This window comes from Rhododendron vialii, chromosome 5a (assembly GCF_030253575.1).
Source record: "Rhododendron vialii isolate Sample 1 chromosome 5a, ASM3025357v1".
NCBI classification, from domain to species: domain Eukaryota; kingdom Viridiplantae; phylum Streptophyta; class Magnoliopsida; order Ericales; family Ericaceae; genus Rhododendron; species Rhododendron vialii.
Window position 1 is genome coordinate 7851569 of NC_080561.1, and position 22037 is coordinate 7873605.

Here is a 22037-nt window from a genome sequence, read left to right on the forward strand (position 1 = left end):
AGTTTGGGAAGATGAAGAGGCCGACCTTGATAACTGCAGATTTCGACTTTAACCCACGCGTATCGATACGGTCCAAAATCCGTATCGATACGGGTCTTTCTGATTGCCCACGAACAAACGCGTATCGATACGCCTTACGTGCTGTATCGATACGGGCGGCTTATCTCCAGAAGTTCAACTTTGCCACCCGATAGCCAATGCCGACGCCCAGAGCCACTTTTAAAATACACCCGGAGCCTGTAAACCTGAAGCCAGCCCCAGCAAAGCTTAAAACCAACTTCCAACCATCCACCCAAACATCCGGTTTCCTATGGATAAGAGTGAGACGCGGACTAGGCTTTATTTCTAAAGGACAATGAGACTCTCTTGTGGTTTTAATCAAGCGAAGATGGCCTTGTATCATTTCTTACATATGCCATAGATTCCGAAGCGATTTAAAGTAGATAACGAATACGTTTAGGCATGACATGAGATTAAAACCTAACTAAGAATATACTGAGAACCATCAACGGGATATGGGTCAAACCTGCTCACAACACACTCAACATTTAATTTCTCGCCCTTTAGCATGCATACGAGTTGGACAGAACAAGTTTAACAAAAATATTTACGAGAACTCTTGCCAATTAATGAACTATTGACCACGTGCTAAGTTGATCCATTCCACTAACTTGTAATAACGGAAGGATTGATCTACCAAAAACGAAAAATTTAAACAAAACGCATAAAACATAAATATCCGATTTATGTCCCTCCCCCCAACTTGAAATATGCTATGCCCTCATAGCATGGAGAACAACAGTAGGGAAAAAGGAACAAAAGATCGTACCTACGGGGGAATGTCAACCCCCAGATACCTCGACCAAGTTGGAGGTTTTTGCGCCACCGGCTCCGTTTGTCATCCGAACGGCTTCCAAGGTCGACTCCTTCGGTTCTTCCAACGGAACCACAGCTAGTCACACAGGATCATGGCCAAAACTTTATTGGACTAACAACCGCGACACGTAATCGCACCCATGCTTAGGGCTCCTGAATGCCGCAATCACTCCGACGTTAGATCCAATCCACCAAGGCTGGTGTGGTAGCACGTACACCCTGCAAAAGACTTAAGCTCGAACTACCTACTAAGAGACAAATGACATTAGAACCGCCCGGCTCGTGTTATCCGGGCACCAACAAACATATATACAAAGAAAAACAAAAGACACCACCCGATTTTCACGCAATCTCACGAGTCATACTTTTCGTCCCGTGTCTCACCAAGTAGGCAAAACGCGGGTGGCTATACTAGACCATCAAAGGTGTTACATCATGCCCGAAGTAAAATTCACCGCTTGACCTCGCCAAGCAATTAAGCCCAGCGTTCCCTATGATCAAAACAAAGTGAAACAAGACAGAGCCTAGGGCCAAAGCCCGGGAATATCAAGCCGCACCCAAAGACCTAAATTGCCCCCGATAGGGACATATCTGGTGAGCATGGATCGTTAACGGCAAACTACGACAAAGAAGGACTAATTAAAGCCCGATACAATGATGCGTTGGTGAAATCTTTTGGTGAGAAAATCCCGAAACATGAGAAAATAAGAACAAAACAGAAACGCAATATTTACAAATGTACAAATATACAGAATTTAATATCAGAGCTCGGAGCGTCCAAGTCACAGCTGGACTCCGCCAAACAATGAAGTCCAGCGTCCCCTAAGATCGTAACCAGGCAGGCACAAGATAGAGCCAAGTGCGGTAATGGGGCACGGGAATATCAAGGCCTAACCTAAGATCTATACCGCCCCCGTTGGGGCTAATCTGGAAGACGTGAGTGGTTCACTGTGAATTACTCCTATCAGAAAAACTAACGAAAGCCTTATGTCACTGATATTAAAAATTGCCCTTACTAACCGGAGCTGGGCACACGATCCTTTTTTTAGTAGCGGCGTGCGGAGCTACATATACCCAAGTCAATGGAGGGTACCCCCTACCCGGGGGCCGGGTCCGACAAACAGTTAAGTTCAGCGGTTACGCTTTCGCTCCCCGTGCAAATTAGAGTAACACCAGCTAAAACGAGGGACCATCCGTGTAAACGGGATCGGCCAAGACCTCATCGGGCTCGCGAGCTTCAAAGCCACCAAGGAAAGGCTTAAGCCGCTGACCGTTAACTTTAAAAGAGGAACCGTTACGCATGCTCTCTACTTCTATTGCCCCGTGAGGGGACACATTTTTGACAACATAAGGTCCGGCCCAGCGGGAGCGCAACTTCCCGGGATGCAAGTGCAATCGAGAATTATACAACAAGACTTGCTGACCGGGCGCAAAGTTTTTAATCACAATCTTATTATCATGCTTGGCTTTGAGTTTAGATTTGTAAGTGCTAGAGTGATCGTAAGCATTGTACCTCAACTCCTCGAGTTCCGTCAATTGGAGCTTGCGGCGGGCACCAGCTGGTACCATATTGAAATTTAGTTTCTTAATGGCCCAATACGCTTTATGCTCAAGCTCGACTGGCAAGTGGCATGCTTTCCCGTAAACTAACCGATAAGGTGACATTCCTAAGATAGTCTTGTACGCAGTACGGTAAGCCCACAAAGCATCGACCAAGCGAGTTGACCAATCTTTACGGGTAGGATTAACCGTCTTCTCCAAGATATGTTTAATCTCTCGATTTGCAAGCTCCGCTTGGCCATTGGTTTGCGGGTGATAAGCCGTTGAGACTTTGTGAATGATGGAATACTTCCGCAAGAGGGCCGCAATGGATCGGTTGCAAAAGTGGGACCCTTGATCACTAATGATAGCCCTGGGCATACCAAAGCGCGCCAAAATGTACTCACGGAGAAATTCAACGACCACTTGGGCGTCATTAGTACGAGTGGGGATGGCTTCCACCCATTTGGAGACATAGTGAACGGCCAACAAAATGTAGAGGTACCCAAAAGATGTAGGAAATGGCCCCATGAAGTCGATACCCCAACAGTCAAACACTTCAATAATCAAAATGGGGGTAAGCGGCATCTCATTACGTCGCGTCACGCACCCCAGAAGTTGACAGCGCGCACATGACCGGCAGAAAGCAAACGTATCCTTGTACAATTGTGGCCAATAGAATCCGCACTGTAAAATCTTAGCGGCGGTCTTTTTGAATGAGAAATGGCCGCCACAAGCCTCCGTGTGGCAAAACTGGATAACACTATGTTGCTCAGACTCGGGCACACAACGGCGAACAAGTTGGTCGGCGCAATACTTAAACAAATACGGGTCGTCAAAAGAGAACCGTTTCACCTCGGCCAAAAATCGACGCTGCTCCTGCAAATTCCAATGTCCAGGCATAAGACCGGTGACTAAGTAGTTCACTATATCCGCGTACCATGGAGCCGTAGTGATGGAGAACAGCTGCTCATCGGGAAAGGAGTCGCCGATAGGAATGTGCGATGTATGATCTTCGAATTCTAAGCGAGACAAATGATCGGCCACCACATTCTCGACACCCTTCTTGTCCTTAATAGTGAGGTCAAACTCTTGTAGGAGTAAAATCCACCGAATCAAACGCGCCTTGGCATCCTGCTTCGTGAAAAGGTACTTGAGAGCCGAATGATCGGTGTACACGGTAATCGGAGCCCCCACTAGATAAGACCGGAACTTGTCCAACGCAAAGACTATGGCAAGCAACTCCTTCTCCGTAGTGGAATAGTTCATTTGAGCCTCATTGAGCATCTTGCTTACGTAGTAGATGACGTACGGCTCTTTCCCTTTCCTTTGGCCCAAAACAGCTCCAACGGCGTAATCACTAGCGTCACACATGAGCTCGAAGGGCAATTCCCAATCCGGCGATCGCACTATAGGTGGAGAGGTGAGACTAGACTTTAGCTTGGCAAAGGCGGTCTCGCAACTCGGCGTCCACTCGAACGGCACATCTTTGGCGAGCAAATGACATAAAGGCCGGGCAATTGCACTAAAATCTTTGATAAACCGCCGATAGAAACCGGCATGCCCCAAGAAAGAGCGGATATCCTTCAAACACTTTGGAGTCGGAAGACTCCCAATCAAATCGATTTTTGCCCGATCCACTTCGATGCCTTTCGAAGAAACAATATGGCCGAGTACAATGCCTTCGGTCACCATGAAATGACATTTCTCCCAATTCAGCACTAGGTTCTTTTCCTCGCACCGGGCCAATACTAACCCCAAGTTGGTAAGACAAACCTCAAAGGAGTCACCAAAAACTGAGAAGTCGTCCATGAATACTTCCATAATTTTCTCCACCATGTCACTGAATAAACCCATAATACACCGCGAGAAGGTACCGGGGGCGTTGCAAAGCCCGAACGGCATACGACGATACGCAAAGGTCCCGAATGGGCACGTGAAAGTAGTTTTCTCTTGATCTTCCAAGGCCACCTCAATCTGATTATAACCGGAGTACCCATCCAAAAAGCAGTAGAACTTGTGCCCGGCCACTCTCTCCAAAATTTGATCGATGAAGGGAAGGGGAAAATGGTCCTTTCGGGTACTGGCGTTCAGCTTTCGATAATCAATGCACACCCTCCAGCCAGTCTGAACACGCATTGGAATAAGCTCATCCTTGTCGTTTTTTACCACAGTCACCCCAGACTTCTTTGGCACCACTTGTATCGGGCTCACCCACTTGGAATCCGCTATCGGGTAAATAATGCCAACATCCAACAATTTCAGAACTTCGGCGCGCACCACATCCTTCATAATCGGGTTTAATCGTCGTTGAGGCTGGCGAGAGGGCTTAACATCCTCCTCCATGTAAATGTGATGGGAGCATAGAGATCCATCTATTCCTTTGATATCGGCTATGGACCATCCAATAGCCTTTGAATGTGTCCTCAACTTGGAGAGGAGTTGAGATTCCTGAAGTTCGGTGAGGGCGGAGGAAATTACTACCGGGTATGTTTGACCGTCGCCAAGATAGGCGTACTTGAGGGTATCCGGTAGTGGTTTCAACTCAAGCACTGGGGGTTCCATGCTAGACGGAACGGCTCGCTTATCCATAAAGGGCAGCTCCTCAAATTTGGGGACCCATGGGGTTATACCACACATCTCTTCCTCATCCAACAAAGAGCACAAGTACGCAACCTCAGGGGCTTCAAGAAAATCGGCCTCGGCAGACGTCAGTGCGAGTTCCAACTGATCTTTGCAAATAAACGTAGTGATGTGGTCTTGAACAAGTGAATCGACCACGCTTACTCCGCACACATCCTCGTCATCTCCCAATTGGCTACCGATATGGAACATGTTGACTTGCATCTTCATGTTGCCAAAACTCATGTTAAGGCGGCCATCCCGGCAATGAATAACGGCGTCGGATGTTGCCAAAAACGGCCGGCCAAGAATGATTGGGACGGACGATTGAGCTGCCGGCACCGGGCACGTATCAAGAACTACGAAATCGACTGGGTACACGAACTGGTCAACTTGAACAAGAACATCTTCGACCACCCCTTTGGGAACTCGAATACTCCGATCGGCTAGTTGTAAGGTCACCCGAGTTGGCTTCATTTCTCCCAAACCGAGTTGTTCATAGACCGAGAACGGGAGGAGGTTTACACTTGCCCCCAAATCAAGAAGAGCCTTTTCACAAACTTTACCCCCGATGGTGATGGATATCGTAGGACAGCCCGGATCATTATACTTGGGCGGAAGGGTTGATTGGAAGAGTGAGCTCACTTGTTCAGTCAAGAACACCTTCTTCTGCACTTGGAGTTGCCGTTTGTGAGTGCACAACTCCTTCAAAAATTTGGCGTATGATGGAACCTGTTTAATAGCATCAAGCAAAGGAAGGTTAACCGTCACTTTTTTAAGAACTTCATAGATATCACTGTTCAAATTTGGCTTGGCAGGCGACTTAAGTCGGTTAGGATATGGAGCGGGAACGGTGAAAGCGGGCGGAACCTCGACTTCTTTAGCTTTTCCCTTTTCTTCTTCTGTAAGAACCGGTTTGGGAGATTCCCCATTTGGCACTGTGGGCTTCAATAGTGCTGGAAAAGGTAACAAGATTTGCGCAACCGGCGGCTCCACCTGAGCATTATCAACCGTCTTCCCACTTCTCAACGATATTATGGCCTTTGCTTGCTCGGGGAAAGTCACCGAAGAGCCTTGTGCAAAGTGTTGGCCTTGAGGGTTTGGTTGAGGTTGGGTAGGTAGTTTTCCTTTCTCTTGTTGCAAAACACCGATAGCCGTTGTTAATTTACCCACTTGATTCCTTATGTCGTTCATCGCCTGGGTAGTTTGCTCATTAGTGGTCGTTTGCATTTGACAGAATGCATTCAGAGTATCCTCCAGAGAACGTCGTGGAGGTGGGGCTGGTTGCTGCTGAAATTGATTTTGCCCTTGGAATTGGCTCGGTGGTATGAATCCTGGCGGGCCTTGAGATTGTGCCGGAGGAAAACGTGGCTGACCCTGAAACTGAGATTGGCGCCATGTTTGATTCTGAGAAGGAGGAGGACCTTGAGAAGTTGATGAGCCGGCCTCATTCTGGTTACTCCAACGGAAAGCTGGATTAGATCTCAACCCCGGATTATAAGTGTTGGAATATGGATCCCAACGTTGATTCAGTGCACATACTTCTTCTGGGAGCTGATTATAGTGTTGCCGAAGGGTGGGGATGGTATGACAGTTGTCGGTCGAATGACCCGTAGTCTCGCAAATGACACAAACTTCTTCCACTTGGCGAACCTCTTTCACCTCTTTCACTTCTGTCGCTTCTTTCGCTTCTTTTGCTTGGACCGAATCTAGCTTCATTCTGTCCAACTTTAACGATAGCTCATCCAACCGCGTCTCAAGACCGTTATGCTCATTCATTGAAAACTTACCGGAGCCTCCCGGTCCTTGATTTCTCATAGCTTGGTCACCCGGATCAATGTATTGCCAAGTTTGAGCTCTTTCGGCCAAAGCATCTAAGAATTCCCAAGCGGCGTCGGGGTCCTTTCCCATAAAGTCACCGCTCCCCATAGTATCCAAAAGCTGCTTAGAATCCCGATCACAACCCAAATAGAAATAGTTGATCACAAGATACATGGGAAAATTGTGGTGTGGGACAGCTGCAAGCAAATCCTTGTAACGCTCCCAATACTTGTAGAAAACCTCCCCATCTTTTTGCTTGAAATTCTGAATTTGATCCATGAGGAGCTTGGTTCGGCTGACCGGGAAGAACTTGGTGGTGAACACATCTTGCACTTCCCCCCATGTGAGCAAGGAGCGGGCCTTCAAAGAATGGAACCACTGCTTAGCCTTGTCCTTGAGCGAAAAGGGAAATAGCTTCAGGCGAGCTTGATCTAGCTGACCCGGCCCGGTCACAAAAGTGCTAACGATAGTTTCGAATTCCCGAATGTGGGCATAAGGATCCTCCAATTCACGCCCTCGAAACTCTGTGATAACCCGATGGTACTCTGGCTTGAAAGCAAACGCATTGGCGGCAGTGCAAGTGGGAATGACTATGGGGGAGACGTGTGGACCTCTTTCTGGCGTTAAATAATCGCGCAAAGTGCGAGCTGCTGGTTGATCTGCCATTGGGCTTAATGGAGGTGATAGCTCGCGAGATGCAGATCGATGTAACCGATTCGATAAAGGGCTACGATAGATATTGAGCATACAACCTGCACAGTCCAATAAAGCAGACTAGAGGGGCTATGCTGCCGCCTCGTTCACAAACAGTCTCGTGGGGTTATGCCACCACCACGGCTATAGAAGCAACAATAAAAATAAGGTAAAAGGCAATTGATGCTCGACTAGCTTCGTTAAACCTCAAGTCGAATTGGTGGCTCGGTTAGAGGTATCCGCTAAGCCGAGCTCAAAGTACACAAATGAAAAATAAACGGAGTACTTACAATGGTTTGTCGATCCTCCAAATAAGCTATAAAAGAAATCCCCGGCAACGGCGCCAAAAATGCTTCGCCTTCAAACCTCGCCTTCAAATATAAGGTTGAATACCCCAAGCGTAGGGCTAGGTCGTCGGTAGCATAATATCCGGAAGTCCGGGATCGTACCCACAGAGAATTCGAATGTAGCTTAATCGGATTGTAGGTTTTATATGGTGGATTGTGGCGTTTAAGACGGCCAACTTGGTTTTGCTTTGAAACGATGAAAATTGCCAAGGCAAAAGACTAGGATAACGCTTAATAAACTAAAAGGAGGCAAGTCTAGGGATCGTCTAACCCTTGACTTTAGCCGTTACCGGTTCTCAATATAACTCAGGCGAGAGCCACGACCGCGTGCTCACGCCCGGAAGATTTAGCTTTAATGACTACGTTTATCAAAAGAGGTGATTAACCGGAATTAAATCAACCTATTTTTGCTAATGTATCTAACACGTAGGGGGCCACGAGCCCTTGGTATGTCGCTTGCCAAGACCGCTTGACTAAACTTCATACCAAGGAGTTAACACGCCTCGCTTAGACCAAAAAGGTTAGGTTCATGAAATTCCGAAAACCAAGATTTTAAGCCCGAAGGTTTGAGAACCAAATAACCACCTAAGTCATCGGGAAAGATTACCCCGAGACTTGGCCTATCAACTACTCACACATAGCTAAAGCATGAAAGAAAGCATAAAAACGAGACATGACTTTTAACCGATGAAAACGAAAACAAACTTGATATTATAAAAGATCTAGTCCGTAGGAACAACTTTAATAAACGAGAAATTAACAAACGAGAATTACTTACTTGAGTTCTTAAGGAATTACACTAGAAAAGCTTGAAAAACCATTAATGGAGGAAAATTAAAAGCTATTAAAGACCTAGATAACAAAGGGGAGAGAGGAGACCCCTATTTATACACAATGGGTTTCTCTCTCCTCAAATATCTAAAAACATACTATAAGTAGCAAGTATTCCATAAATGGAAAGTCCAAAAAGTAGCAAAATATCTGGTCGGAAGCTCTCCGTATCGATACAGAATAAGCAAAGTATCGATACCACATCGTTAAGCTGAAAAGGCCAATCTCCCGTAACAATCCCGTATCGATACAGATTATGGCCGTATCGATACGGGACTCTCTGATTGGAAAGATAACAAACGCGTATCGATACGGTCCAAAATCCGTATCGATACGGGGAGCTTATCTCTGGTCTTCAGGCCAGCCTCCAAAACTTGACACCCGACGACCGTTGGCTTGCCCGATGCTCCTCGCCTTCGTTCTTTGGTCACTTTGGCACAAGTTCCACCGAGCGATGAGTCTTGAATTAACTTGGGGGTTGACTTTGCATCCAAAACACGCCTTTTAAGGGCGTTTTGCCTGAAACACTAAACAAACTACCTCACGAGCAATATCGACTAAAAACGACAATAAAAGCTAAAAGCACTTCTAACTAACGGACTTAAGCACCACGATCAAGCAATCTTAGGTGCGTATCACCGGTCATCTCACCATTTCATCCGTGCTGGAGGGTCAATCCTTACTATTAGCTGGGCATTATATGCTCGTTCCACAAGTACCAACTTTTTACCTTTCTATTTTGATTTTGTCATTCCTGCACAGATACACAGAGTTAAACAAATGCAAACATATATCATTATATGGTTATCTATAAACAACTGGATGCTGTTAAAAAGCAAGTCAGTGAGGCCGCTGTGCGGACCAGTTCAATAGAGTAAAATATATAATGTTATATGTGAGTTTCTGTGATGGAAAATTCCAAAAAAAAAAAAAGGTGAGAGCGGCGGAGCGGTGGTGGTCGTAACCATAATTATATATAGCTACAGACAACCTCATATAAATTGGTCCGCGCAACGGCTTAACAGACCTGAACATATAACCTTATATGTTATTCAACAGCAGCTAAAAAAAGTACAAAAAATATGGTTATAACCATAGATTCAAGAATGATGTATAACCTAAATACTAGTATTCAAATATTATTATATAATCATCGACTATGGTTATATATAGTTATTAAATGAAAGAAAATCATATCTATCAAAATAATAAAGCATGTTAAAACTTGAACATATATATGCATAAACATATAATCATAACTACATATAACCATATATATTACCATAATCATATATAACAATTGACAACTTTATATGAATTGGTCCGCGCAGCGGCCTAACAGACCTGAACATATAACTTTATATGTTACTCAACAACAGCTAAAAAAAAGTACAAAAAACATGGTTATAACCATAAATTCAAGAATCATGTATAACCTAAACACTAGCATTCAAATATTATTATATAATCATCGACTACGGTTATATATGGTTACATAAATGAAAGAAAACCACATTTATCAAAATAATAAAGCATGTTGAAGCTCGAACATATAACTTTATATACAATAATAAAACATGATCATACTTGGATATATAACCCTATAAAAGAATAATAAAGCATGTTCAAACTTGAACATATATATCATAAACATATAATCATAACCACATATAACCATATATGTTACCATAATCATATATAACAATAGACAACATTATATGAATTGGTCCGCACAACGGCCTAATAGACCTGAACATATAACCTTATATGTTACTCAACAACAAATTAAAAAAAAGTACAAAAACATTCCAAAGCCACCAAATTTCAGTGAAATTTGGACTACCGTCACTGAAATAGAAAGTCATTAATAAAACACCTAACTCCACTTCAAACGACTCTAGTCATTCTATAGTTATATATGGTTATATATGGTTATATAAATGAAATAACCATATATGTTCAACCCTAAACTAAAACTTAAATATGTAGTGAAGTTACCTGTTCGTGTTGAAAATAAAGAAAGAAAACGAAGGCGACGGAGGGAAAAACGACGGGACGAATGAAATCGACGGCAAAAAATTAAAACGACGGCGACTGATGATGAAACGATGACAACAAAGAATAAAAGTCATCCAAACAAAATGGGCAGCGGATCAAAAAAAACAAAATGGGCACACGTATTCCAGCTTCAGATCATCGTTCAATGTCCTCTTAATTCCACCACTTGGGTGAATTTTTGGTGACATTTCATTGATCCTCCGGCAAAGCCAACACAAATTAACAATTTACCATTCTCTTTTTTAGTTTTTCTTCTATTGTGAACCAAATAAAGACAATAAGCAGAGAAAAATGGGGTTGAGGGGTAGTTTATGACCTTTGAGATTGAGAGTCTCGGATGCAACGCCGCCGAACACCATGGCACCGAGTCGGCCGTTGCCGATCGTAATGGCATCGGTCCAGTTCTTTGCTGGCCCGGTGAACCGCACCTTGAGAGCATTTGAAATCTGTGAATCAAGTGTGGTTAGTTCAAAGGAGTCCTTTACTGGGGGTGCTGTACCAGAACCCATTCACCATCTTCCATTGGACTCCCAGAGTTGGGAGGTGTTACCGAGAAGGAGTGCACCGGCGAGCACTTTAGAGAGAGAGAGAGGGCTGCTCCAGATCTGGAAATTTCTAGGGTTTTTCTCTTTATGAGTGGTTATATAGTATGGGTATTTTTGTCATAAGAATTGTGTTATTAAACTAGTGGACTAGAGGGGTTATGAAATTTAGAAGTGGACTAGATGGGTTTGAAAGGTGCTATAGTGGACTTATGAAAAATTCTCCCATGTTTATATCCACTGCTAAAGTATGAGACTTTATAATAGGCAATTTTCGGAATGCAAAATCAATCCCTTATCCATTGCCTAGGCTCCGGCTACCCGAATATTTTGAGGAAGAGTGTTCATCCAGTGTGTTGCTCATCAAATCTCAACAAGCAGTGCTACAGACACACAGATATGTCCAAAAAAGTCTCATGCACTTGAGTCCTCGTACCACATGATGCACGTGGGACTCACACACAGCGGACGGTCCTGGACACACTGTGTCCCAATCATTTTCGAATCTCAATGGAGTCATCATTAATTACAACATAAATACTGATCCAGCCCTTTTCTTGCTAAAATGAACATGTGATATTTCCAAATTGAAATCCATCATGTTCAAGAGCTCAGGGGGGCATATAAAGCCAATTATCTTCACAAAAACCCGAAGGAATACCATCCACCTTACCGAGATCCAAGCATGGCATAAAGGAATCCATATAAACCAACGGAAAAAAAATCAAAGCCATGAAGGTTTTGCCTTTAAATGTGAGAAAATGTCATTAGTCCCTACTTATGATATTCCAGCAGACTTTTTTCCCTCTCCCCTCTCAAGACTGAATCTTTTTGTGCTAAGAAAGGGAGACAATGTTGTACACAGAAACGGTAATTGCTGCTTTACAAATTTGTGTTTGTCAAAATATGCTAACAAGTGTCCTCTCTATCAAAGAATCATGATCTACCCAATCGAGAAGCGAGATCAATGAAGGTGTCTTCTCTGCATGGAATAGTAAGACCACCCATTGGATGATCAAACCCAAATTCTTCCTCAGCTTGACTTAACAAGTCTTGAAACGAAGGATTGTTCAAGTACGATATCGGGATCACGAATCGCTTCTTTTCGCTCTCTCCAACATAAACTGCAAAATGGCCTTTTGGAACATCTGTTGTTGCTGCTGAAGACCGGCGAAGGACTTGTTTGGCATGGGTAATCCGAGGCATACGAATAGCCATTGTTTTCAATTTGAATTTCCCACCTGGCAAACAAGAAAATGGAGCAAAGGAGGTGAAGAACTAGTGAAAGTTTACAAGTGAAGATTTTGAAGCTTGTGTTGTATTGGTTTTGGACTCTCTGATATGCTTATATATAGATGAACAATGGTGTGTGGGAAATTGTATGGAATCTAAAATGACTGCTGAAGGGTAATTATGGATGGGGTCTACCTAAAGAAAACACCACATGAAGAATCACATGGTTTTGTTTTCCTATTCAGCCATCACATGAAGTTGTATCAATAGGTAGGCCAAACTATAAGTTAGTTGGGAGTCATCATATCCCTACCACATTTTTGCCACAAAGCCTACAAAAGGGTCCCCCTTAAATTTAAAGAGATAACCCGGTTGGATCAGAAATGTTTACATTATTCAACTCCTGTCATTAATTTGCTTCTAAAATATGACAGTGCAGCATAAGCATCGGTGTTACATGGATCCTTCTAAATGACTAAACTATCCGTGTCGGATACCCACATCCGGATGAGGCTACTGGATCCATGTTCTGACATATTTAGTTTGACATTCACTTAGAAAGTGTATTTTTTTTTTTTTATAATTCCAATTGATCATGGAGTATGCGTGAAACTCCTGTAGTATGCATAAAATGCTCCAATGCTCCTCGTAAACACAATTTATTGGACAAATTAAAGAAATATACTAACAATTTTGAACATTTCAGCGTATCCCCGTGTCCTTGAGATGTAGATTAGATGACTCCAATACTTATATCCGCACCTGACACCCGTACTCGATCCTTTTAAGGGCCATAACATAGATAAGCATTTAATGTAATTAGTACAACTTGGTTTCAAAGCACTGTATTGGATTCAAATAAATTGTCCTGATGATCTATCAAACAACAAACAACCAAGAAATGAAGGATTTGTTTTGGGGTAACAAGTGGTGAGGAGAAGTCTACAGAGGGGCCTATTCAAGAACATTGCCTAATAGGAGTAGCAGACTAGCAGCATATAACAAGTTCACATGCTAGGTTGATATAGGCTTCTATCAATTTTTTCCCGTTGAGTTGATGGTTGGCCATAATAAATGGAAAAAAAAAACTATCAAAGTCATGTAAGTATATTAGGGGGGGCAAATGCACGTGATGCCTCTTTCTCAATCATCTTCTGTAGACCCCTTCTCAGACTTCTCCACCACTATCTACTATTGGGCATTTTTGTTTTTTGTTTTTATTTTGTGGATTTGTTTATCCACCACAATGTATGTCTGAACTTTGTCCTAAATCTAATCGTCTAGTCATTTTCTTTGGAACATATCCATGTCTTGGTTGGCTTCTTGCCCACATCAGTTTGTTTTTCCCTTCAGGTCCTGGCAGCTAATGATTGTCAGAGTGAAAGGGTGTCATCTTTGTGGGTATGCTGTTGCTCCGCTGTGATGCCTCATGCTTAGAGTCCATTTAATCTTTGTAATCTGTTTCCAAAGATTAATAAAATCTTTTTTTGTTGTTCAAAAAAATATATATATCCATTGCTTTAGTTTCAATCCAAGATGTGGGGTAAGCAGTACTCAGTACTAACAAGAACACATTCAACCTCCATTGTTCCCACCCTTCATTTCAATTGGGATGACAAAACCATGTGATGATCCCTTGTGAATTTTCTCTCCTGCCAATCTTTCCCTATCATACCATTCTCTCTCTCTCTCTCTCTCTCTCTCTCTCTCTCTCTCTCTCTCTCTCTCTATATATATATATATATATATATATATATATATATATATATGTGTGTGTGTGTGTGTGTGTGTGTGTTGGTATAGGGCTTATGAAAGTACCAAAGTCTCCATATTTTCTTCTATTAAACCCATCTCTTCTTCAAAACCTCATTTTGTTGCTTTCTTTCTCCTCTATAGAAGATCATGGGAATCCGATTTCTTAGTACTCTTCAGGCTAAGTTCCTTCTTCACCGAACTATTTTCCCTGCAAGCCAAATAGCCCCCAATGTTGCCCATGTCCCAAAAGGCTATATAGCAGTTTATGTTGGAGAGATTCAGAAGAAAAGATTCTTGGTTCCGATAACGTACTTGAACCAACCTTTATTTCAAGAGTTGCTACATAAAGCTGAAGAAGAATTCGGGTTTAGTCATCCCATGGGTGGTCTCACCATTCCTTGCAAAGAAGATACCTTCCTCAATCTCACTTCTGTTCTGAATGGACAATGAGAGTGGAAGGAGGGAGAAAGCTCTGGCAATAGAAATTTCATCACAGACGCTTTTGTAGATTAGGAACATCCAATTCCATGTAGATGACATAGTTTGTTTCTGTATGAGAAGTTTGTGATGGCAAAAAGAGATGAGAAATGAGAAATAGAATATATTGTTCAATTTATAGTGCAACATCTCAATATCAACGGTAATCTCCATCATCCTTGAGAAAGAACCTTAAAACATAAAACTACTCATGAACACTTGTCACCAATCTTAGAATGTGCGAAATTTTGTCAAACAGATTTAAATGAGCTAAGGCATATAAAATCCAGAAGACATTGGAAGTATAACAGATCTGAAAGAAGGAAACTATGAGTCCATCATACCAGTTGTTTCCCGATTGAACTTGAGCGATGCTCTCTTCGATAGAGAAGCTCGTTGGCTCTACTACGAAGTCTCCAAATATGTACAAACCATCATTCCAGCATTTGAAATCTTCCATTTCCTTCACTTGCTTCATTCTTGAAATGGGAAAATTGTTGTTGGCTCATATTCAAGCTCAGTGGAGAACAAATGATTAGGATGAACAACGGATTAGGTGACTTTATAATAGAAAGGTGAGGATATAGAATGCCTAAGCGAATTCGGCCAATCTGTAACCAATTTAACTCGCCGCCTCTATCCGACTACAACCAGCATCTTTCTCCAGCTCTCTTCTTTCATCTCCTCCCTCAATTCCCAATCTCATTCCACATGCCGTACTTCGCAAACATATTCGATAGGAAAACATAAATCCCTACATTTTGAGGATCCAATTCAAGGGCCCTTTGAATGGCCAATTTGGCTAAATTGACCTTCCCACCTTCGTAGCAGGCTCTAAGCAGGGATCCCCACATGGAAACCGTGCAACGGCCATTTGCTTTATATGGCATCTCATTACCACCTTCCATGCCTTTTCCAACTCACCAGCTCGACATAGCAAATCATATAGGCAACTATAGTGCTCCGAAGTTGGATCCAATCCAAATCACAAAGCATAGATTCAAAATACTCGATCCCAAGATTCACTTGGCCTGTGTGACCACAAGTAGAGGATGACAGTCACAAATGCCACCCCGTCTGGTTTGATCCCCTCCACCAGCATTTCGTTGTACAAGCTAATCAATTCTTTAAAATGCCCATTTCTACCGTATACATAAAGTATTGAAGTCCACAAAACAACATCCCACTTCCTCTCTCCCTCCGGTCCAAACCCCGCCATACTAAAGACCTGTTTAGCTTTCTGTACCAGCCCACACTTTACCATACATTTCAATCAATGAACTCTGCAAAAGGACATCACCTCCTACATTGGGAACCATACGAATCATGTTTGCATGCACCTGACCACCCGATTCAACAGCATATAGTCCAGCACACGGACATAAAGCAGCCGAAAAAGTGAAATTCTCAAAATTCAAGTTCAACATGGGCATCTTTTGAACAAGTTCAAGTCCCTCAACCCACAAGCCACAGAATAACCTGACAAAAGTGCATTTACACATACTGAGTTGATCACGGGCATTTCATCGAATAGTTTTGCTGCATCATCGATCAGCAACAATTTCGCATAAAGCACTAGATGACCAACCCACAAACCCACTAGATGACCAACCTGATTTCATCACATGGGTATGCAACTGTTTGCCAAATTCAACAGCTTTGACATCAGAGGAAGCCGTTAACAAGCTACTCTGAGTGTATGAGTCCATATCATACCCATTAATGAGAGATAGACATCAAAAGTTTGTGTCGTGTGAAAAATGGCATTGGCTTGACATTAGTATGGGAAGCAAATAGACTACTGGTATATGGATAGAATTTCTATTCAAAGTGTGAAGTTAAATGAGTTGGTCTTAAATAAAAGTACAGTGCCCCAAAACACAAGCTTAAACAGCCATGACCAACATGATATCTCCAAAGTCGCAGTACTTTTATTAAGCACAAAACCAAAAGAATACACAGTTATACAGCATGAAATCTAATTACAGCCCCAAAACAATACAACAAAAACTGACTAGGCAACACAATACAGCACGAAATGAAATCTAATCACAAGTCAATCATGTGCGCCTCAAGATCCTTCCAGGTAGACCTCAGTTTAAGCAAATTGCTTTGATTGCTCTAGGAATGAATTTCCAAAGTCAGTTGTATACTTGTATTTACTAAAACCCGGAAAGCATAAACCTTCACAAACCAAAATCCAAGCATAGTACAAAGACGTAATAAAAGAAATGGACAACAAAAAAATGCAGCATCCAAAGAAAAAAAATTCATAGCTATGAAGCTTTTGCCATTAAATGGGACATTTCTTCCTTTTCTCAAGACTGAATCTCTTTGTGTTAACAAAGGGAGATAATAGACTTGAACAATGAATATGTTACTATTGCTTTACAAAATCATGTCTGCTAAATATGTTAATAAGTGTCCTCTATCAAAGAGTCATAATCCACCCAATCGAGAAGTAAGATTTATGAAGAAGTCTTCTCTGCACGGAATAGTAAGACCACCCATTGGATGATCAAACCCAAATTCTTCCTCAGATTGACTTAACAAGTGTTGAAAAGAAGGATTGTTCAAGTATGATATCGGGATCACAAATCGTTTCTTTTCGCTCTCTCCAACATAAACTGCAAAATGACCCTTTGGAACATCTGCTGATGATGATGAAGCTGCTTTGTTTGTTGCTGTCAGTGAAGACCAGCGAAGGACTTGTTTGGCATGACTAATTCGAGGCATGCGAATAGCCATTGTTTTCAATTAGTATAACCCACTTAACAAACAGAAAAAGAGTTGAGGATATGCAGAACAAGTGAAGAATTTGAAGCTTGTGTTGGTTTTGGACTTACTGATATGTTTTTATAGAGATCAATGGTATGTAGAAAATGTATGAAAACTAGAATGAGTGGTGAAGGGGAATTAGGATGGGGTCTACAGAGAGACATTATCAAATGAACAATCACATGGCTTTGCTTTCTTATTCTGCCATCACATGAATATGTTCTAAAAGATAGGCCTAACTGTAAGTAGTTGGATACCATCAGATACCCTACCACGTATTTTTTGACAAAGCCTACAAAAGGGTCCCCCTTAAAACTGGAAGAGAAAAAGTTTGGATTAGAAGTGCTTGCGACACGCACCTTCTCTCATTTCCTTTTTCTATGAGTTTGTTATATGCATCATTCAAAATTTCTAAAGTACAGTATCGGACACTCGACACTCAGATGAGGGTATGGAGTCTGGGTCGGACATGTTTAGTTGGACAATAACTTAGCAAAGCATATTTTCAACTCAATTTTCTCATGAGCTAGGGATAGAACTCCTATAATATGCATGGAAAATGTCAAATACTACTGCTAAACACCGTTTAATCTAAAAACCACAAATTAGATTTGAAGAATTTTAAATATTCCGGCATGCCTCCGTATCCTTGACTCAAAATTAGACAAACCCGATTAAGACACGTTTCCGCACCTCTGGATGAAATTCGAAATTAGTACATGTTGAGAAGACAAACCACCGTTTTCGAAATCTGTCATCATCCTTGTATTTTGGTTGTAGTTATACCAGCAAGCAGTGGTATGCTCCTTGCACCCCACAACTTGGTTTCAAATCACTGGATTGGATTGAAATAAAGGATTTTTTTTTTTTTTGGGTAACAAGTGGTGGTGAGAAGTCTATAAGAAGGGGCCCACTGAAGAACATGGTCTACTAGCAGCAATGCAGCATATTACAAGTTCACATGGTAGGTTGATATAGGCTTCTGTCAATTTTGCAATTCCCCTCATTTGGGACTCTTTAGTTTCACAAGTTGAATTGGTGGTTGGCCAAATTAAATGGAAACACACAAAAAAAAGTCATGTAAGTTGTACTGGGGAGGCAAATGCATGTCATGCCTCTTTCTCAATGTCCTTGTGTAGACCCTTCCCAGACTTCTTCAACACTATCTACCACTTGTTTAGTTTGAATCAAAGTTTTGTGGGGTAAGCAGTACACTACCAATGGAGCACATTCCAACTCCATTGTCCCCACCTTTAATTTCAATTGGGAAGACATAACCATGTGATGATCTCTTGTAAAATTTCTCTCTTACCAACCTTTCCCTATCACATTCATATGGCTGCATACACAACATTCCCCCTCTATCTCTCTATATTTACCCGTCTCTCTATATATATGAGTGATAGAGGCTCAACAAAGTACCTACAAAAGTCTTCACATTTTCTTCTCTCAAAGCCCTCTCTCTTCTTCAAAAATCTCATTAAGTTTCTTTCTTTATCTTCTACAAAAAGTCATGGGAATCCGATTTCTTGGCAATCTTCAAGCAAAGGCTCTTCTTTGCCGGTCTACTTTTCCTGCAAGCCAAACAGCTCCCAATGTTGTACATGTCCCAAAAGGCTATTTAGCAGTTTATGTTGGAGAGTCTCAGAAGAAAAGGATTTTGGTTCCAATATCATACTTGAACCAACCTTTGTTCCAAGAGTTGCTACACAAGGCCGAAGAAGAATTTGGGTATAGTCATCCAATGGGTGGTCTCACGATTCCTTGCAGAGAAGATACCTTCCTCAATCTTACTTCTGTTTTGAATGGACTATGAGAGTGGAGAATTCATCATAGACGCTTTTGTAGATTAGGAACATCCATTTCCATGTAGATGACATATTTTCTTTCTGTATGAGAAGTTTGTGATGGCAGAAAGAGACAACTCTATTGATAAGAGAAATGAGAAACAGAATATTTAGTTCAATTTATTGTGCAACATCTCAATATCAACAGCAATCTCCATCATCTGAGAGAGAACCTAAAAACATAAAACTAATCCCCGAATACTCATCACCAATATTGTAATATGAGAAATTATGTCAACGGATTGAAATGAGAGCTTTTAAGGCCCAATCAGACTATACAAACTCGTTAAACAAGGTGTTTTATATTCTTGATGAGCTAAGGCACATCAAATCCAAAAGACATTGGAAGTAAAACAGATTTAAAGCAAGGAAAATGTGAATCCATCGTACCAATTATTTGCTGATTGAACTCGAGTGATGCTCTCTTTGCTAGAGCAGCTCATGGCTCTACTCCCAAGTTTCCAAATATGCACAAACCATCATTCCAGCATTTGAAATCTTCCATTTCCTTCACTTCCTTCATTCTTGGAAAGGAAAAACCATTGTTGGTTCATTATCAACTTCAGTGGAGCACAAATGATTAGGATGAATGACGGATTTGGTGAGTTGGTAATAGAATTGAGCAAGGATATAGCATATTAGCATTGCTTATGCATAAGCAAAGTCGGTCAAGCTATACCAATTTAACTCGCGACCTCTATCCGACTACAACCAACATCTTTCTCCAGCCCTCTTTCTTTCATCTCCTCCCTCAATTGCTCAATCTCATTCCACATGCCGTATTTCGCATACATGTTCGATAGCAAAACATAAATCCCTTCATTTTGACGATCCAATTCCAGGGCCCTTTGAGCGGCCAATTTAGCCAAATCGACATTCCCACATTCGTAGCAGGCGCTAAGCAGGGATCCCCACATAGAAACCGTGTAACAACCATTTGCTCTATATGGCATCTCATTTACCACCTTCCATGCCTTTTCCAACTCACCAGCTCGACAGAGCAAATCAATTAGGCAACTATAGTGCTCCGGAGTTGGATCCAATCCAAAATCAGAAACCATAGATTCAAAATACTCGATCCCGAGATTCACTTGGCCTGTGTGACCACAAGCAGAGATGACAGTCACAAATGCCACCCCATCTGGTTTGATCCCCTCCATCAGCATTTCTTTGTACAATCTAACCACTTCTTTAAAATGCCCATTTCTGCCGTATACACTGAGCATTGAAGTCCACAGAATAACATCCCTCTTCCTCTCTCCCTCCGGTCCAAACCCCGCCATACTAAAGACCTGCTTAGCTTTCTGTACCAGCCCACACTTACCATACATTTCAATCAACGAACTCTGCAAAAAGACATCACCTCCCACATTGGGAACCATACGAATGATTTTTGCATGCACCTGTCCACCCAATTCGATTGCATATAGTCCAGCACATGCACGTAAAGTAGCCGATAAAGTGAAGTTATCATAATTCAAGTTCAACATTGGCATCTTTCGAATAAGTTCAAATCCCTCACCCCACAATTCAGCCTCAGCATAACCTGACAAAAGTGCATTTGCACATACTGAGTTTCTAAAAGGCATTTCATCGAACAGTTCCGCTGCATCACCGATAAGCAACAATTTCGCGTAAAAATCAATCAGGGCACTCCCCACAAACACACTAGATGACCAACCCGATTTGATCACACGGGTATGCAACTGTTTACCAAATTCAACAGCTTTGATATCAGAGGAAGCCGTTAACGTGCTACACAGAGCGTATGAGTCTATATCAACCCCATTGATGTGGGTGAAGGCAAAGGTTTGTAGAGCGAGAAAAGGCCACCCTCTTCGACGAAGATCAGATATCAAAGCATTAAAGGATAATGGGTTTGTTGGGTTGATGAAGGTGAAGAAGTTGGTGAGAGTTTGAAGGTGGGTTCTGGGAACGCACGTACTGTATGTGAAAATGAGTTGGGTGTGGAGGCCAAGGGAGAGAAATAGTAAGCCTGTTCTAAGTAGGTGTGCATGAAGTTTCTTGAGGGAATTAAGATTCTTAGTTTGAGAACATTGGTGCAAGAAATGAGAGATAGACATCAATCATCAATAGTTCGTGTCATGAAAATGGCATTGGCTTTGGCACGACATCAAAGGGGGAAACAAAAAGACTAATGGCTTGGTCTTAGTTGAGTGTCACTGGTATATACAGAGCAAGCAGCTCCTGGCTCGGCTCGGCTCGTTTAACGATCGAATCGAATTGAGTTCATCACTCAAAAGTTCAAATCGACTTGCAAAAGTTGACAAATTTGATAAACTCTATCACAAAGTAGGTGTCTTCCACACAATTATGTTATGAAAAAAAACTCGAAGCACCTCGTGAACACTAAAAAATCACTCTCCAATATATTTTTTGGGTACATAAAATGGAAGTACAAGTATGGTACCTAGTCACCTCGCTAAAAAGTATTATCATGTCACAGTATACCAATGTCTCTACAAAATCCTACCGTACCGCACCTACGTCACAGTATACCAATGTCTCTAGAAAATCCTACCGTACCGCACCTACGTCAGGATCCAACCTAAGATCCACCACGTGTGGTTAGTTTCAGGAATATGTTTTGCCCCAAA

The 22037-nt window shown here is 42.1% G+C and overlaps 5 protein-coding genes, 1 long non-coding RNA gene and 1 pseudogene across 8 annotated transcripts; 2 read left to right on the forward strand and 5 right to left on the reverse strand.

The window, feature by feature from the left end:
- Window positions 1-8692: 8692 nt before the first annotated feature.
- LOC131325134 (uncharacterized) lies at window positions 8693-11404 on the reverse strand. The gene is made up of 2 exons (XR_009199601.1): window positions 11104-11404; window positions 8693-9483 (listed from the first exon to the last, which is right to left on the reverse strand). It is a non-coding gene; the product is annotated as an uncharacterized LOC131325134 (long non-coding RNA).
- A 664-nt stretch (window positions 11405-12068) lies between these two features.
- Window positions 12069-15386, reverse strand: LOC131325132 (auxin-responsive protein SAUR22-like). 2 transcript variants are annotated; one of them, XM_058357205.1, is made up of 3 exons: window positions 15139-15386; window positions 13252-13336; window positions 12069-12570 (listed from the first exon to the last, which is right to left on the reverse strand). In XM_058357205.1, exon 3 carries the CDS (start codon window positions 12545-12547, stop codon window positions 12266-12268), a length of 282 nt encoding a protein of 93 aa, XP_058213188.1. In that variant the 5' UTR covers window positions 12548-12570; window positions 13252-13336; window positions 15139-15386; the 3' UTR covers window positions 12069-12265. The 2 variants fall into 2 exon arrangements, with proteins under 2 accessions (XP_058213188.1, XP_058213187.1); XM_058357204.1 differs by lacking the exon at window positions 15139-15386 and having other exon boundaries at window positions 13252-13379.
- LOC131325131 (auxin-responsive protein SAUR23-like) lies at window positions 14340-14933 on the forward strand. Its single transcript, XM_058357203.1, has one exon. The coding sequence runs from the start codon at window positions 14465-14467 to the stop codon at window positions 14765-14767; it is 303 nt and encodes a 100-aa protein (XP_058213186.1). The 5' UTR covers window positions 14340-14464; the 3' UTR covers window positions 14768-14933.
- Window positions 15139-17043, reverse strand: LOC131325109 (putative pentatricopeptide repeat-containing protein At3g23330; annotated as a pseudogene).
- On the reverse strand, window positions 15139-21624 carry LOC131325107 (pentatricopeptide repeat-containing protein At2g13600-like). 2 transcript variants are annotated; one of them, XM_058357179.1, is made up of 2 exons: window positions 20115-21624; window positions 15139-15428 (listed from the first exon to the last, which is right to left on the reverse strand). In XM_058357179.1, exons 1-2 carry the CDS (start codon window positions 21501-21503, stop codon window positions 15417-15419), a joined length of 1401 nt encoding a protein of 466 aa, XP_058213162.1. In that variant the 5' UTR covers window positions 21504-21624; the 3' UTR covers window positions 15139-15416. The 2 variants fall into 2 exon arrangements, with proteins under 2 accessions (XP_058213162.1, XP_058213163.1); XM_058357180.1 differs by lacking the exon at window positions 15139-15428 and adding an exon at window positions 19602-19864 and having other exon boundaries at window positions 19897-21624.
- Window positions 17055-17770, reverse strand: LOC131325121 (auxin-responsive protein SAUR21-like). The gene has a single exon (XM_058357194.1). It carries the CDS (start codon window positions 17540-17542, stop codon window positions 17234-17236), a length of 309 nt encoding a protein of 102 aa, XP_058213177.1. The 5' UTR covers window positions 17543-17770; the 3' UTR covers window positions 17055-17233.
- Window positions 18949-19538, forward strand: LOC131325128 (auxin-responsive protein SAUR21-like). The gene has a single exon (XM_058357200.1). The coding sequence runs from the start codon at window positions 19086-19088 to the stop codon at window positions 19386-19388; it is 303 nt and encodes a 100-aa protein (XP_058213183.1). The 5' UTR covers window positions 18949-19085; the 3' UTR covers window positions 19389-19538.
- Window positions 21625-22037: the final 413 nt, after the last annotated feature.